This window comes from Neomonachus schauinslandi, chromosome 1 (genome assembly GCF_002201575.2).
Source record: "Neomonachus schauinslandi chromosome 1, ASM220157v2, whole genome shotgun sequence".
NCBI lineage: Eukaryota > Metazoa > Chordata > Mammalia > Carnivora > Phocidae > Neomonachus > Neomonachus schauinslandi.
The window spans coordinates 207045062-207061245 of record NC_058403.1 but is presented as its reverse complement, the minus strand read 5'-3'; the positions used below and the strand labels follow the sequence as shown (position 1 = coordinate 207061245).

At 54.0% G+C, this 16184-nt stretch overlaps 2 protein-coding genes across 4 annotated transcripts; both read right to left on the bottom strand.

Annotated features, from left to right (window-relative positions):
• Positions 1 to 276: 276 nt before the first annotated feature.
• Positions 277 to 2793, bottom strand: CDKN2D (cyclin dependent kinase inhibitor 2D). Its single transcript, XM_021705353.1, has 3 exons — positions 2715 to 2793; positions 2286 to 2441; positions 277 to 1234 (listed from the first exon to the last, which is right to left on the bottom strand). Exons 2-3 carry the CDS (start codon positions 2424 to 2426, stop codon positions 875 to 877), a joined length of 501 nt encoding a protein of 166 aa, XP_021561028.1. The 5' UTR covers positions 2427 to 2441; positions 2715 to 2793; the 3' UTR covers positions 277 to 874.
• A 2587-nt stretch (positions 2794 to 5380) lies between these two features.
• On the bottom strand, positions 5381 to 15041 carry AP1M2 (adaptor related protein complex 1 subunit mu 2). 3 transcript variants are annotated; one of them, XM_044917984.1, is made up of 12 exons: positions 14908 to 15041; positions 13605 to 13761; positions 13340 to 13407; positions 12021 to 12151; positions 11761 to 11908; positions 11542 to 11713; positions 10887 to 11029; positions 10724 to 10795; positions 6965 to 7123; positions 6296 to 6421; positions 5898 to 5973; positions 5381 to 5482 (listed from the first exon to the last, which is right to left on the bottom strand). In XM_044917984.1, exons 1-12 carry the CDS (start codon positions 14947 to 14949, stop codon positions 5460 to 5462), a joined length of 1317 nt encoding a protein of 438 aa, XP_044773919.1. In that variant the 5' UTR covers positions 14950 to 15041; the 3' UTR covers positions 5381 to 5459. The 3 variants fall into 3 exon arrangements, with proteins under 3 accessions (XP_044773919.1, XP_021560766.1, XP_021560767.1); XM_021705091.2 differs by having other exon boundaries at positions 10887 to 11035; positions 11542 to 11668; XM_021705092.2 differs by having other exon boundaries at positions 11542 to 11668.
• Positions 15042 to 16184: the final 1143 nt, after the last annotated feature.

Here is a 16184-nt window from a genome sequence, read left to right as displayed (position 1 = left end):
GCCCACTGCCCCCGCCCCCCCCCGCCCGGGGCTCCCGGCACCCAGCTGACATCTGGGGGCCCTTTCTCCACTCGCGGTTTCCTGCCTCCCTTCCGTTCCGACAGCGTAAACCGCTGCCCCACCCAGCTCACTCACCTCTGGCACCCTGGGAATTACCACTCTCTCCCCTCCCCCAAAGCACCCACGATCTGCGACCCCCTTCCCACCCCCCACAAACATCCTGGACGCGCGGCTCTCCATCGCAGACTCAAAAATCAGAAGCCACCAGCTCTGTGATCATGCACAAGTCTTAATTTAATGGGTAAAAACATTAAGTTATCACACAACAATTTTTTTCCACAAAGCTTAATAAATAGAATCTCTTTTTTTTAACGCTGTACAAGAGACTGGAAAACAAGCTTCCAACAAAATATGAATGAACTCATACTATCCTTTTATTGATTTGAAACTCTCCCCCCTCCCCCATGCCTGAAAGCAGTGTGCACACTTGAGGTCTCTCTCTGGGTACAGCCAGCCAAGGTCGCCAGGTTCCAGGAGCCCTGGAAGTGATGACCTCACTCTGGGGCTGGGGCTTTAAACGCTCTGCCCTTGGGCGTCTGCAGCCCCAGCAATCCGAGGCGCAGAGAAAACTGAACCGTTTAGATGGCTGTTGCCTGCAGGAGCCCTTCTCCACCCAACACATCAAAAGGGGTGAGAAAAACAAATGAGAAATGTCCCTCAAACACACACACCCCGCAAATCAACACCAACAAGCCACAAACTGGTGCCCCTCCCCTTTCGACAGTGGGCAGAAGTGAGGGGAGAAAGTGTTTCTTCCCTCCTCTTTTGACACAGAACCCTGCTGGGTCCGGTTGCTGGAGTGGGTGGCCCCAGGTCACAGCAGTACTACCGTGTGCCTCTGCAGTATGTCCATGAGATCCTGAGCCCCTATCCTCTGCGCCAGCTCCAGGGGTGTGAGCCCCCTGGCATCCCTGTGATGGAGATCAGACTCTGTAGCCAGGAATCTGACCACAGCCGTGTGGCCCTCTCGCACTGCCAGATGGATGGGGAGCGCCCCAGTGCCATCAGGCGCGTTGACATCAGCACCATGCTCTACCAAAACCTTCAGGGTGTCCAGGAATCCAGTGCGTGCTGCATCGTGGGCTGGAGTAGTGCCGGTGGTGTCCTGGACATTGGGGCTGGCACCTTGCTTGAGGAGCTCCAACGCAATGGTGGGGCTGCCGAACATCATGACCTGTGTGGGGGCAGAGGGTAAGAGGTCCTCAAGGGAGAGGTTCCAGGAAAAGGGAGTCAGTGAAGAGAGGGGTCATTCAAGAACAGGGAACACTAGAGGTCTTCTAAAGAATGGGGAAAACCCAGGGAACACAAGCTCTCAGACAGCTGTTGGATACCCCAGAGAAAGACATCTCCTAGGAAGAGGGACCCCCAAAAAGCTGGTCACCCCCTAAGGATAAGACAATCGTCTAGGGAATAGCCTCCACGGAAACTTTCAAGGAACCTAAGACCCTCCCCAAGGAAGCAGAGACACGCCCCATCCCATAGGGGAAATCATTAGGAAATATGGAACCCCCCAGGAAATAGGCCTCATAGAATGAAAAATGCCCCCAAAGAACTTGACAGCCGACTGAAGGGAAAGGAGATGCCCAGGGAATTTGAAATCCCTTCTCCAATTAATAACTCCTCCCATATAGTGGGGATGATCCCCAGTGTACCTGACCGCCTTAAGAAATGGGGTTCCCTTGTAAAATGCCCCCCCCCCCGTGGAATAAGGAGACCCGTGCAATGTGTAACTGTGCCCCCATTAGGACTTCCCTTAATATACCAGGCATCTGGGGGAACAAACAAATCCAGGAATGGAGATCTCCCCCAAGTAACTGGGTACCTCTCAGAGAATCCTCCAGAAAATGGGGACCCCCTGGAAACATGAATCCTTCCTTCCAGTGATTGGCCCCCCCCCCCCCAGAAGCTCCAAGAAACAAGAGCCATCCCTATGAAACCAGTATCCAAAAAGCTGAACTCACACCACGGAATAAGAACCTCCCCAGGGAAACTGAATCCTCCGCACCCAGAGAATAAGAAATCCTCCAGAGAAGATGGAAAGTCCTCCCCTCCCCCAACCTAACCCCATCCACCACCCACCCACGAAAAGGGACATCAGGGAGCAACATCGGCCCAGGGAAAAAGGACGGGACCCCCAGTCAGCCACCCCATCGCGACCCAGGAAACGTAAGGGAAAGGGTCTGGGGTCCTAGCCCCGCCCTCGCTCCGCGCCCGCGGGGCCTCACCTGCAGCGCCGTCTTGCCGAAGCGGTTCAGGGCGTCGGGGTGCACCAGCTCGCGGTGCAGAAGGCGGCGCACCTCCTGCACGTCGCCTCGGGCCGCGGCCCCGCTTAGCCGGTCGCCGGCGCGGACCTCCTCCAGCAGCATGTCGACACCGGCAGCCTGCAAAGCCCCCCGCCCCACCCCGGCGCCGTCAGTGCGGGGAAAGCCACCGAAGCCGGCCCGCAGATCCCCTCCGAGGCGCACCTGGCCCGGGCGAGGCTCCCAGCGCGGCTCACCAGTCGGCTCTCGGGCGCGACCCCGGCCCTCCCGGCGGGCTCCTCCCCCTGTCGGCCAGCGGGTCCCCAGGGGCTGGCAGCCCGGCCCAACCCTCCGCCGCCCGCACGGCCCGGCCCGGCGCCCGCCCCTTGGGGGCCGGGTCTCCCCCCAACTCACCCTCCCTCCTCCTCGACGTCTGGTCTGAGGCGGCGTCGCCGCCGCTGCCAAGCTGGCCGTCAGGGGGCGGTGCCAGCGCGCTTGAGGCCCCGCCCCGAACGCTGCGGATTTGTTTTCTTATGAACTCGCTACACTGTCGCCCAGCCGCATTGCCCGGCGCGCGACCCGGCGGCGCCCCGCCCACGCGGCCAGCGCGGCCAATGACCACGCGTCGCCGGGGGAGTTTTACGCTCCGGCTGGGCGGTGCCGCTCCTGATTGGCCGAGCCGCGGCGACCGGTGGACCGCCGGCAATGGCGGGGTTTTCGGTTTTCAAACTCGCCAGGCGGGCGGGAAAGGGAGCCGGTTTAACTGACCCGCGGGAGAAAGGTCAGGGGCAGGGTAGCGCGGTATGCCCCGGGCGGTCGGCACCTCTGGGAGGAAGGGAGGCAGGGCTGGGGCAGTCCAGGCCGGAGTTTCACCATTCAGTCACGCGATAAGCATTTATTAGCTCTTAGTATGTGCAGAGCGCTTTGTTTCATTCACTCGCCCGCTGTGTGCTGGAACCTGTCCCGGCGCTGGGGAGCGCGCATTCAGGCATCTACATAATTTTAGATAGCGTTAAGCACCGTCAAGAAAATAAACGGGGAAATGGGGTGGGTGAGAGGGAATCACGTTCTGACTCAGATTGAACCAAACCTGGCACAGCAAATGCCACGGCGAGGACGAAACACGCTGCGAGCTGCAGCCGCCACGTGATCGAGCCTGGGAGGCGAGAGTCGAGGTCGGAGGAGGCACTTACAGATGCCTGCCCTCGAGCGTTTACTGAGCATCCTCTGTGTACTAGGCGCGCAACTGGAGAGCGAGCCAGCCAGGTGGTTCCCGCTGCAGGACCCCCACCATTTATGTCGGGAGAAGACAGTAATTAAATCTTTTCACGGGCGCCTGGGTCACTCAGTCGTTAAGCGTCTGCCTTTGGCTCAGGTCATGATCCCAGAGTCCTGGGATGGAGTCCCACATTGGGCTCCTTGCTCAGCAGGGAGTCCGGTTCTCCCTCTGCTTGTGTCCCCTCTCTCGCTGTCTTTCTGTCAAATAAATAAATAAATAAAATTTTTAAAAGATTTTATTTATTTATCTGAGAGAGAGAGAATGAGAGAGAGCACATGAGAGGGGGGAGGGTCAGAGGGAGAAGCAGACTCCCCGCCGAGTAGGGAGCCCGATGCGGGACTCGATCCAGGGACTCCAGGATTCATGATTCGAGCCGAAGGCAGTCGCCCAACCAACCGAGCCACCCAGGCGCCCAAATAAAATCTTTAAAAAAAAAATAAATCTTTTCAGAGGGGTAAACGCTATGGAGGTGATAAAACTAGTAAGTGATAGTCTCTTGGGAAAGGAAGGCCGTTGAAATAGGTCGGGGAGGGCGCCTGGGTGGCTCAGTCGTTAAGCGGCTGCCTTCGGCTCAGGTCATGATCCCAGAGTCCTGGGATCGAGTCCCACATCAGGCTCCCTGCTCAGCGGGAAGCCTGCTTCTCCCTCTCCCACTCCCCCTGCTTGTGTTCCTGCTCTCGCTGTCTCTGTCTCTGTCAAATAAATAAATAAAATCTTTAAAAAAAAAGAAACCTTTGGGGCGCCTGGGTGGCTCAGATGGCTAAGCGTCTGCCTTCGGCTCAGGTCATGATCCCAGGGTCCTGGGATCGAGCCCCGCATCAGGCTCCCTGCTCAGCGGGAAGCCTGCTTCTCCCTCTCCCTCTGCCTCTCCCCCTGCTCATGCTCTCTCTCTCTGTATCTCTGTGTCTCAAATGAATAAATAAAATCTTTAAAAAAATAATAATAAAAGAAAAAAAGAAACCTTTAAAAAAAAAAAAAGAAAAGAAATAGGTCAGGGAGGGCCTCCCGGAGGAGGTGACGTTTGTGACCTGACGGTGAGGGAAGAAGCCAGGTGAATATCTGGGGGAAAGCATGCCAGGTGACAGGCATTACAGATGCAATGGCCGAGGTGGGAGCACCTGTTGTGCACAGGAAGCATGAGGACTAGAGGGGGAGAGTGGGAGGAGGTGAGGACAGGTCAAGTGGAGGGAGAGGTATCGCAGATCGGGCTTGTGGACTGCAGTGAGCACTTTTTACTTTTCACAAGGGAACCGTGGGAGGGTGCTGAGAGCCACGACGGGACTTAGAAGTTAAGAGGCGCCCTCTGGCTGCTACAAGGGAAACTGAAGATCGTCAAACAGGGAGCCCAAGGAGCGAGGGGGGAAACTGCACGGCCCTAGATGTGCCATGCCCAGGCCTGAGAAACGGATCTGCGTTGCCCGCTCCCATCCCAGCACTTCACGGGTGTTCCCGGCATCCCCAGTCCCTGGCCAAGAATACACACAGCAGCTAGATTCATTCTTTTTAATACCATCCTAAAACTCAGGGTGGGCCAGCATGGCCTCTGGGCTCAGCAGCTGAGAAGGAGGGGCCCCAACACCCCTAAGGCAGGTCACTGCAAGAAGGCACTCATGAGGGGGCTTCAAGACCCTCCTCTATTTCTTCATATAAAATTGGGAGGAGGGAGGAGCCCAGAGGCAGGAGGTAGGGAAACTCTTCCTCCCCAGCCTATGGGTGGAGGGAAAGGCAGGGAGGAAGCCAGGTGCTGGGTGCTGGGAACAAAAAACTGCTAAGTCAGGGGCCTTCCCTCACACATCCCCCATCTTCCTCCCTCCCAAGTCTACAGTCCCAGCCTGGGAAGAGGGAAGGCCCCATGTCCAAGTCCCCACCTCTTCTCTCTCCTAGCTGGTACGAAGTTGATAATCTGCAGGGAAACAATGAGCAGAGACCATCTCAGAACTGGGGAAAGGGAACAGAGGGAAAGACCCCTCCCGCACTTATCTCCCACCCCAGTGCTCATGACCAACTCCATGGGTATGTAACAAGGCTAAGAATGGGGTTCAACACAGGGAAGGTAACCATAGCAACAAGCTTGTCTCCAGATACAGATGGGGGTGCTGTGTTCAGTCCCTTGTCCAAACCCTATCAGTACCCTAGAGCTGGAAACTGCCCCCACTTTAAAGATGGGCAAACTGAAGCCAGGCCTGTTGGATTTTGGTGCCCTCCGAGCCAGAGTGTCATCAAAGCCCAGAGACCAAAAAAAAAAAAAAAAAAAAAAGCCCAGAGACCATCTTTTGGATCTCCTTGACCCCAGAGTCCCAGGGAGCGGGCTGCCTTACCACCACTTTGGGTGATGTAGCGAACCCATGGCAGGGCCTGGTAACCGCTTTTCTCAATGATCTTCATGTATCGGACCTGAAAGGGGATGAAATGAGGTGGCCCGGGTTGGGCAGAGAGGCTGGCTGTGGTGAGGGAACTCAGGGGGAATGTGGTGACACGGTCTGGGAGTGATGAGGTGACACGTGTGGGGGAAAAGGTGTGGCAGGGGCAGTGGGAGGAGGAGAGCAGGGAGGCAGTCCAGGACCCTGGGAAAGAGATGGCACAGTGTAAGGGAATAGACACGGGGTGGTTTGGAGGGGGACACAGGCCAGGGAACAGATGTGACCTGAGCCAAGATATAGGAAAACGGGGAACCCACTGAGGCCAAGGAGAGAAGACATGTGCTCACTACACTCACCTGGATCCCGGAGACGGTGAAATAGGGGATCTCAAATTTGACCCCAATGGGGGGCCGGCCCTCTACCTCCTCCTTCTCCACGCTGGGGAGGCCAAAGTGGGCACGCATCAGGTACTCCTTGCCCCCCTGAGGGCACATGGGGGCATCAGACACACCAAGAGGCCTCTCTCTGCCCCAGACCATCCTCAGGGCAGCCCCCAGAGCAGGCTCTGTTCTTTGTCCATTTCAGACCAGAAAGTGAAGGTTCCTGGCCAAGATACAGCTGAAGCTTCTAACTAAAAAGCCTGGTCAGAGGGCGTCAATGACCATCTCCCCATTTCCCAGGCCCTGATGGACCCCGCACACCACCCCGTTCGCAGGCACTGACCAAATCCTCCAGCAGCCCAAGGGTGAGGGTAACGTGATTCTGTCTATTTCACAGATGGGCAAACAGAGGCTCCATGAAGGGAAGTGGGTTTCCTAAGGCTGTCTAGCTGCGAGAGGCAAGGGCTGGTTTCCTCAAGACCTGGGAGGCGGGGAGCTTAACCACCCTGCTGACCTGGTTTCCAGCTTTATTACCCCTAAAGGATAACCATATGCAAACACACATGGGTCTCTGATTTGTTCTCTGCCTTCCTCGCGAGCCACAAGGGCAGGTCCCTCAGATCCCACACCCACCCCAGTACTCACCGGGAAAGACTTAATACTCCAAATAATGACATTCTTTTCTGGCATGTACTTGGCACTGCCTACACTGGTCTTGAACCTTGGGGAGTCGGCATCACTGGGCACGGGCACAGATATCTCCACGCCATTGGCCACCGACTGCTTCTTAAACTGCCCCTTGGCCTGTCAGGGGAGAGGGTGTGGGGCGTGAAGAATTCCCTCCTGCATTCTACAAATATTCAGCAAGCCCTATCCCCCGCACAACCTCGGGGAGAGCCTCTGCAATCCTGAAGTGGGAACGATCGGCCTGCCCATTTTACAGATGAGAAGATGGAGACGAAGGGAAGCTAAGGCATTTGCTTGGCGACACATGGCCAACACATGGCAGAGCTGGGGGTCACACCCACAGGAGACTCCAGAGGCTGTGAGTACCTTCCTTTTGCAAAGTGTCCTATACCTTTGCCTGGTCCAAAATGCTAATGGTGCCCTCACAGAGGAGTTTTCATTTGAGAGCTGGCATTTAATGAGCCCCTAGCATGTGCTAGGCCCCGAGCCAACCACTTGGTCCTCTCACTAATTCCCTAAAGTAGGATCCATCCCTAAGGTCCATCTTACAGATGAGGAGAATGAGGCACTTTGTCCAAGTCAATTAGCTGGTACCTAGCACAGCAGGGACTTGAACTGAGCGTGTGTTGTCAACCATCGCATGCCTTCCTTACAGATAAATGAATAAGTTACATCATCTGTATTAGCACGTGACATGGGACAAACTTTGAACACAAGGATTTTAAGTGTTCTGTGTACAGTAGCTAGCATTATGATAACTACCACTAATGATGAATTTGGGGAGGGATGTTTGAGAGGTGCAATCAGGGGCAGAGGACCTCCAAGTAAACCAGAGGGGATATTCTTTCCGGGAAGCACCAGCATTAATGGCCCCTTCCCCTTCCCTGCCTGCAGGGATGGGGATATTGAGGGGCATCAAGACCCTCCCTGGTGACTGTTCACTCATCTCGCAATCCAGCTTCCCTGACACCCCGAGACCAGGGAACAAGGTCAAATCTAAAAACACAGACTCTCGAGCCAGGCAGACCCAAGTTCAAAGTAGGTCCCCTCCCTTCCTAGATGGGGGACATCTGCATCCCTCTGAACCTCAGCTTCCCCATCTGTAAAAGAGGGCTCACTCTAAGCTGTGCAGAAGCTCTTGTTTGGGATGCTGGGAGACATGCACAGAGCTGTTCATGGCAATGAGAACTAGAGTAGCCAAGAACTGGAACAATCCATGCAAGAGAAGGAACAGAAAAGATCCCCATGGTGGAATATTCTACAACTACAGAAAGGGATACACTAAGCTAAATCTCCTGGGACTCACGTTCAAATCAATCTTACACAACCAAAGCAAGTCAGTCCACTGATAGAATCAGAAACCAGCAGAACAAAATATTTATGGTTAAAAATGTGGGCAGCAGGGCGCCTGGCTGGCTCAAGCTGGTGGAGCGTGCAACTCTTGATCTTGGGATTGTGAGTTTGAGCCACAGGATGGGTGTGGAGACTACTTAAAAATCAGTCTTAAGGGGCGCCTGGGTGGCTCAGTCGTTAAGCGTCTGCCTTGATCATGATCCCAGGGTCCTGGGATCGAGCCCCGCATCTGGCTCCCTGCTCAGTGGAGAGCCTGCTTCTCCCTCTCCCATTCCCCCTGCTTGTGTTCCCTCTCTCGCTGTCTCTCTCTCTGTCAAATAAATAAATCTTTTAAAAAATGTTAAAAATCGGGGCGCCTGGGTGGCTCAGTTGGTTAAGCGACTGCCTTCAGCTCAGGTCATGATCCTGGAGTCCCTGGATCGAGTCCTGCATCGGGCTCCCTGCTCGGCAGGGAGTCTGCTTCTCCCTCTGACCCTCCCCCCTCTCATGTGTGCTGTCTCTCATTCTCTCTCTTTCAAATAAATAAATAAAAATCTTTAAAAAAATAAATAAAAATAAAAAATATTAAAAATCTTTAAAAAAATGTGGGTGGCAAAATTATAAAGTGAATATGCTGAGTACTTTCTTTAAACCACGTAAATATTACATGTATATATGTATATTTGATATGCAAGTAAATAAAACATGTCAGTTGGTATTAAGTCGTAGGAGAAAAATAGAGCAAGGAGGGAGGTGGGGAATGATAGGGGGTTGCAATTTTATTTTGTATTTTTTAAAGATTTTAGGGCGCCTGGGTGGCTCAGTTGGTTAAGCGACTGCCTTCAGCTCAGGTCATGATCCTGGAGTCCCTGGATCGAGTCCCGCATCGGGCTCCCTGCTCAGCAGGGAGTCTGCTTCTCCCTCTGACCCTCCCCCCTCTCATGTGCTCTCTCTCATTCTCTCTCTCTCAAATAAATAAATAAAATCTTAAAAAAAAAAAGATTTTATTTATTGGGGCGCCTGGGTGGCTCAGTTGTTAAGCGTCTGCCTTCGGCTCAGGTCATGATCCCAGGGTTCTGGGATCGAGCCCCGCATCGGGCTCCCTGCTCTGCGTGGAGCCTGCTTCTCCCTCTCCCACTCCCCCTGCTTGTGTTCCCTCTCTCGCTGTGTCTCTCTCTGTCAAATAAATAAATAAAATCTTAAAAAAAAAAGATTTTATTTATTTATTTGAGAGAGAATGAGTGAGAGAGAGCATGAGCTGGGGGGGAGGGGTAGAGGGAGAGGGAGAAGCAGACTCCCCACTGAGCAGGGAGTCTGATGCGGGGCTCGATCCCAAGACCCTGGGATCATGACCTGACCTGAAGGCAGATGTTTAACCAACTGAGCCACCCAGGTGCCCCATGGGGGGGGGGGGGTTGCAATTTTAAATAGGGCAATTAGGAAAGGCCTCTGAGGAGGTGACATTTAGCAAAAAACTGAAAGAGATGAGGGAAGGAGCCATGTGGATATCTGGGGCAGGGAGGGAGTATGATCCAAAGGGAACAGCCAGTGCAAAGGCCCTGAGGTATCACCTTGCTTGGTGTGAATAAAGAGGAAGCCAATATAGCTGGAATGGAGGGAGGGAGGGAGACAGTGGAGGGAGGTAAAGATAGGGAGGTGACAGGGCAGACTGTCACAGGGTCTTGTGGGCTGCCAGGACTTTGGCTTTTACTCTCAGTGAAGTGGGAGCCATGGAAGGTTGTAGGCAGAAGAGAGACACAGCCAGAATGAAGTGCTCACAGGTGCCCTCTAAGGGAACAGATGGTGGGGGGCGAGGGCAGGAGCTGGGAGACCAGGGCAGATGCAGTGGAGGGAGGGTGAAGTGGGCAGATTAGGGATCTATTTTGCCCAGGATTTGCTGATGGTTTGTCTGTCTCTCCAGCTGGCCTGCAAGCTCCTTGAGGACAGCATATCTTTTATTTCTTCCTTCTTGTCCCTTAGTTCCCTTACAAAGTAGAAGCTCCATTAAAATCATAGTATCAATAACTAATACTTTGTCCATCATTTAGACATTATTGAGAACCTACTAAGTGCCTGACACTGGGGAAAAGAAATCACGCAGGGGAGAAGTAGATGGGATGGCCCGCAGAGCAGGAATCAAAGGGGGTGGGAGAGGGTAGGAGCCGAAGCTGTGGGCATGGCTGCTGGAATAGCAGCCCAGGTAGAAGGAACAGCCAATGCAAAGCCCCTACAGGGAACCGTGCCTGACATGTTTGAGAACCAGCCAGGAGACCAGTGAGGCTGGAGGGGAATAAGGAGCCAGGGAGGATGGGAGGATGGGGTTAGGTGGGTGATCGCGGGGAGGGGCAGATCAAGCACTGGATTCAACTGTTCCCCTGGGCCTACCTTAACCATGATCTCCACGCGACTGTGGGAGAACTTCTCAATGACGGACTCAATCCAGATCAATGGCTTGACCTGCAGACAGCAGAAGAGGAAGTTCTTGGAGGTTCTGGGGTCATCTCTCACCCTCTGCAGTGGGGCTTTACCCTGCTTCACCCTGCTTCACCTGGGTGCTGAGGCGGTAAGACATGAGCTCGAAGTCGCCATCGGGTGGGATGAAGGAGATGGTGCGATCATTGTCAAAGCGAGAGAGCCGCACGCACTGGTGGAATTTCACATCCTCCAGCTCCACGGACTTGTTCTTGCTCCCTGAAACTCGGAGCCGAGCGGGCCGGCGGGTGACCCTGGAGGCCTGGGCTAGAGACCCTATCCCAGGTCGCTAGCCCTGCCTTCACCGCCTACCACTTGCCATTACCTGCCATTTTACAGGTAAGGAAACTGAGGCCCAGAGAGGATGAGTAACTTGCCTGGGGTCAACCCAGCTGGCCAGGGGGGCAGAGCTAGGCTCTGAATCCAGGGAATCTGGCTCTTGTTGTCAGGTTTTTAAATAGGATGAGATTCCGTCCTCCTACTCCCACTTGAATGTCAGCTCCACAAGGACAGTGATTTGTCTTTTTTACCCTTGTACTTGTGCCAGGCACCCAATAACGAAGCACTGTTTGCACCAATGACCAGCAGCCACTGCACTGGCCATGACCAGCAGAGGGCACTCGAGTGCTTAGTTCAGAACGGGCTGCAATTCTCTGGGTCCCCGGATGGGGTAGGGTCGGCTCCCTCCCGTGCCCCTGCGCCCCTGCGCCCCTGCCCCCCCAAATGCTTACGGCCAGTGAGCTCAAAGAGCACACGGTCGTTGAGGCCAAGCCGCAGCTCTGGCATTCCCGACAGAAACACCTTGAGCTTGATGGTGCCCACGATCTCGCTCAGCAGGACGCTGCCGTTGGCATTGACCTGAGGATGCACATACAGGGGGCAACAAGCATAGGGCCTCCTCTGCTGCCCCCAGGCCGTGGAAGGAGTAGGGGAGAGGAGGGGGGGCTCACCAGCAGGTTGACAGACTCTATGACATCGATGAAGACCTCATTCTTCTTGTACTTGATGCCCTCGGAGCGCCAGGACACAGCGTTGGTGACAGTGGGCGGCACCCGTGATTTGCCAGTCTCCAGCTTGTTGCCCTGCTGCGTGATGTACCTGTCAGGAGGGCAGGGGCGATGAGCAGCTGGACCCAGAGACGCTTCCCGGACCCTCCCTGACTGCCTCCCATGAGCGGCTCCCCCTGTGGCTGCCCCCGTGGCCCACTCACTCCTGCAGGATCTTGCTGTCCGTGGTCTGTGGGAAGCCAAAGTCCATGAGCTCATCCAGCAGCTCATAGACGATGACAAAGTTGTCTCGGATGCTCTCCTCCTCCAGCTCCTTGAAGTACTCAGAGAATACCTGGGGGTGCGGGGAAACAGACACCAGCAGAGGTGTGGCTGGGGCCTCACTCATCCAGCCAGCAACCCAACAGGCACTTACTGAGTGCCTACTGTATACCAGTGCTGGGACATTAAGAATTCAGGGAGTCCACGAGCTTTAGGGGTTTGGGACCCCAAATTCAGGGCCTCTGGGAAGGTGTAGGCATAACCACAGCAGAGAACTTACCAGTCATCTGACATTTGAAAAACCCTCCATCCCTCATTCTGCTCCAGCCCCACTGGCCTTCTCTCTGTTCTCACCTCAGAGTCTTTGCATATGCTGTCCCCTCTGCCTGGGACATTCTTCTCACAGTGGCCTTCTTATCATTCAGGCCTCAGCTCAAATGTCACCTCCTCAGTGAAGCCACTACCACCCCTCCTCCCCCTTGAGTGTCAAGGTGAGGCTAGCACCCCAGTCACTGGGTCTCATAATGTCCTGTTGCATTTCCTTCGGGTCCCTGGACTCCTCAGGACAGGCAGGGACTGTGCCTGTCTTCTGCACAGCTGTGTCCCCTCTTTGCTTGCAGGGGACAGATCAGTACACATTCCCTATTTGTTGAAAAGTATTTTTTTTAAAATTTTTAAATTAATATATAATGTATTATTTGTTTCAGGGGTACAGGTCTGATTCATCAGCCTTACACAATTCACAGCGCTCACCATAGTTGAAAAGGATTTACTGAGCACCTTCTCAGTCAAGAATGACATCTAGCAAGCATTCAAATTATTATATGATTCTAAAAATAGTACTAATGCTAACAATAATACCAAACCATTATTGAGCACTTACTGTATACAAAGCACTGTTTTAAGCACTCATAAATATGAATTTGACTAATTTGTACAACAACCCAAAGCAGGACTTGTTTTAACTCCCAGTTTAGAGAAACGGGGAGAAGTGACTTGCTCAAGGTCACACGGCTGGGGCGGGGGCGGTGCTGGGATTGGAACCCAGTTTTCTCTGGCTCAGATTTGAGCAGTCACCGTCTTGGAGACCTCCTTGGTCCTTGCCCTACAGGGAGAGATGATCTCCTAGCAGCTAATGAGAACAGAGAGATGCGCTTCGATGGAGGTCGGAGAAAGCTTCCTAGGAGAGATGGATCCTGAAAGAGGAGGGCAAATCGGCTGGACAGACAGACCAGCCAGCCAATGGGAAGCCAGAACCTACCTCAACAGTCTTGTAGAGGAAGGAGTACACGAGGGAGGCGTTGGCGTTCTTCAGTGTGGTGGCCACCACTATGGGCAGCAAAGTTAAGGAAAAGGTGCCATTTTGGAGGTCTCAAGTGGGGCACAGATCCTAAAACCTCACCCTGTCCACCACCCCCAACCCGAGCCGCTGATGTGCTGTGCAACTTCTATCCTCAGTCCCACCGTCTCCGGGCCTGAGCTGCCACCACCCCAGGCCTCCAGGAACCCGGCTAGGGGCTGGATACAGTAGAGGTTGCTGTGTTTGATCCACAGGAAGTGGACCCGGCCATGGCTCAGCAGTGGGGCCAGGGCGCCCTCCTCCTCCCGCTGCAAGAGCAGAGGCATGAAGTGCTCTATCTCACTCATGGCGATATCGCCCTTGTAGTTGCGACTGATCAGGGGCTAAGGGTGAGCAGAGAAGGCGTGGTCATCGCTGGGGTCTGGGCCCCTTCATCCGGGGGCATCAGAGTGCCTGGTTCTGACTCTACTTCCTGGGTGCCGGGCAGGGGCAAGACTCTGCTGCTCTATGCCTCGGTTTCCTCCTCTGTAAAATGGGTACATGAGAACAACAGCAAACGTCCCAGAGTCCTCAGTGAGGACCAGCTGTGTCCTACTAAAGACGGGATGTTTGCTAACTGATTTGGATCTCACTACAGCCTGTCGGGTAGGCAGCAGCTTCATCTTCATGTGTCTTCATGTGAAGGATGGGGACACCGAGGTGTGAACCATGTCTCTAACAGGTGGGGAAACCAGGAATTGAACCAAGACACCTGGGTCCGGAATTCCTACTCCTGCCCAGGGCTTCACAGGCACCCAACTGGTGAGGTGGGGCCCATGGAAGGGAAGGGAAGGGTGGGGAGGAAGGAAGGAAGCCAAGAAAAAAGAAAGATTCTAGAAAGAAAGAGAGGGAGAGATGATACCCACATAGCTGCTGTCTTGCAGACAGTAAGCACTCGATATTAGCAGTACCTACTTCCTGAGCTGGTCTAGACCAGGGGTGAGAACCATGACGGCACAGAGCTGGTCCTCAAACACCTTAGCTTTTCACCACCACCGTTTTTATTGATTTGAAATGAAAAGGCAAATGAGAGGGGGCTTCAGAAAGGGACAAGGCAGCCCCAAGTGGGAAAGAGGGTCTCCTGCCCCTGCTGTCTTCCCCAAATATGAATCGTGTGGATGATGGAATAGATGGTGATAGAAATAATTTCAGTGGACTGAACTCCTCATGTTTGCAGCAGGGTTCTTGTGATAAGTAGTTTACACCCACCCAGTGGCATACATTCTTATTGGGTGGGGACCTCTGTTATTCCCATTTTTACGGACAGGGAGACTGAGGCTCAGAAAGGCAAAGTCCCCTGCCCGCGGCGCGCGGTTGGTAAACAGTGGAGGTGGGATTCGACCCGGGACTTCCAGGGATTGGGGGAGGGGTGTTCCCTCCCGGAGCTTTCTGGAGCCTCCCCGCCCGCGAGGAGGAGCCGCCCCTGGGTCCAGGGGAGCGCAGCCTCACCTGTTCTTCCCCCCCACCCGCATCCCCCGCGCCCGGCCCACCTTGCCCTTGACGTCGAGGATGAAGACAGCCGAGGCGGACATGGTGGCGGCTGGCGGACCCGGGAGGCGGGGAGGGAGCGCCGAGAAGCGACGGCGGCGCCGCTTCCTTCTTCCTGCGGAAGCGGCCGCGCGCAGGTGAGTGCCCAGGTGAGAACGTCTTAAAGGGGAGGCCTCCAGGTGAGCGGCGCTGTTGGCCGACGCGAAGGCTGCTGCAGGGCGGGGCTTCGAAGGGGACAGCTGCCCCGCCTCCCTTTCCCTTTGCACCCAGGAGGGCTGATGGGAGGAATCTCCAGACCAACCAACCATTCCTTCGTCCACCCACCCATCCATTCGTCCACCCAGCCAGCCAGCCACCCACTCACCCCCCCACCCATTCATACACCCACCCATCCATCCATCTCCATCCATCTACCCATTTAACCATTCATCTTGTTTCTCTTCTGTCTCTCCCACATGCACACCAGCCCCAGTAGAGCAGAAATTTTGTCCTGTTTATGTCTGTGTCCCCAATGCCCCACACTGGGTACTCAAATAATAGCTGTCCAGGTCCGTGGGGAGGGGAGGAAAAAATATATTTGTGCAAATCATTCATTCATTCATTCATTCATATAATAACGATTTACTAATTAATTTATTCTTTCATTCATATATTTACTGACTAGTAAATTCTTTCACTGAGGAACTGTGGGTAGAACTTGGAGCAGAACAAATGTAACTACTTTTATTATTATTCCTAATGTTACTCTTATTCGTTCCAAAAGTATTTACAAGCTCCTGTTATAAGACACTAAGATGTTGATAGAATGGTGAAAAGATCAATGGTCATTATTATTGTGACTATATTCTCACCAAACATTGAGTACCTCTTGGGCGCTGGACCGAACATATGGAGGCTGCTTTCATTACGGTAATGCTGCTGCTGAGGCTGATTCATGCAGTGAATGAATATTTATCGAGTACCCCCTGTATGCTATGGATGGCAAATAGACCAAGCCACTCCACTGCTCTCTTCAACGGAGGGTGAGAGGCACACAACATAAAAACCAAAAAACAAGATCATCTCTGATCATGACGGGAGATCGTCTTAATCATCTTGATCCTGATCATCTCTGATCAAGAAGGCAAGTGAAGGGCGCCTGGGTGGCTCAGTGGTTAAGTGTCTGCCTTTGGCTCAGGTCATGAGCCCAGGGTCCTGGGATCAAGCCCCACATCAGGCTCTCTGCTCAGCAGGGAGTCTGCTTCTCCCTCTCCTTCTCCCTGCTGCTCTGCCTACTTGT

What these genes read in the sequence shown, in the direction of transcription:
- CDKN2D (XM_021705353.1), bottom strand. Translation starts at nt 2,426, where the DNA reads ATGCTGCTGGAGGAGGTCCGCGCCGGCGACCGGCTAAGCGGGGCCGCG. An exon ending in TCGGCAAGACGGCGCTGCAG is followed by an intron (nt 1,235 to 2,285) that starts GTGAGGCCCCGC and finishes GCCCCCACACAG; the next exon opens with GTCATGATGTTCGGCAGCCC.
- AP1M2 (XM_044917984.1), bottom strand. Translation starts at nt 14,949, where the DNA reads ATGTCCGCCTCGGCTGTCTTCATCCTCGACGTCAAGGGCAAG. An exon ending in TAGAGTCTGTCAACCTGCTG is followed by an intron (nt 11,714 to 11,760) that starts GTGAGCCCCCCC and finishes GCCTGGGGGCAG; the next exon opens with CAGAGGAGGCCCTATGCTTG. An exon ending in GGAGTATTAAGTCTTTCCCG is followed by an intron (nt 6,422 to 6,964) that starts GTGAGTACTGGG and finishes ATGTGCCCTCAG; the next exon opens with GGGGGCAAGGAGTACCTGAT.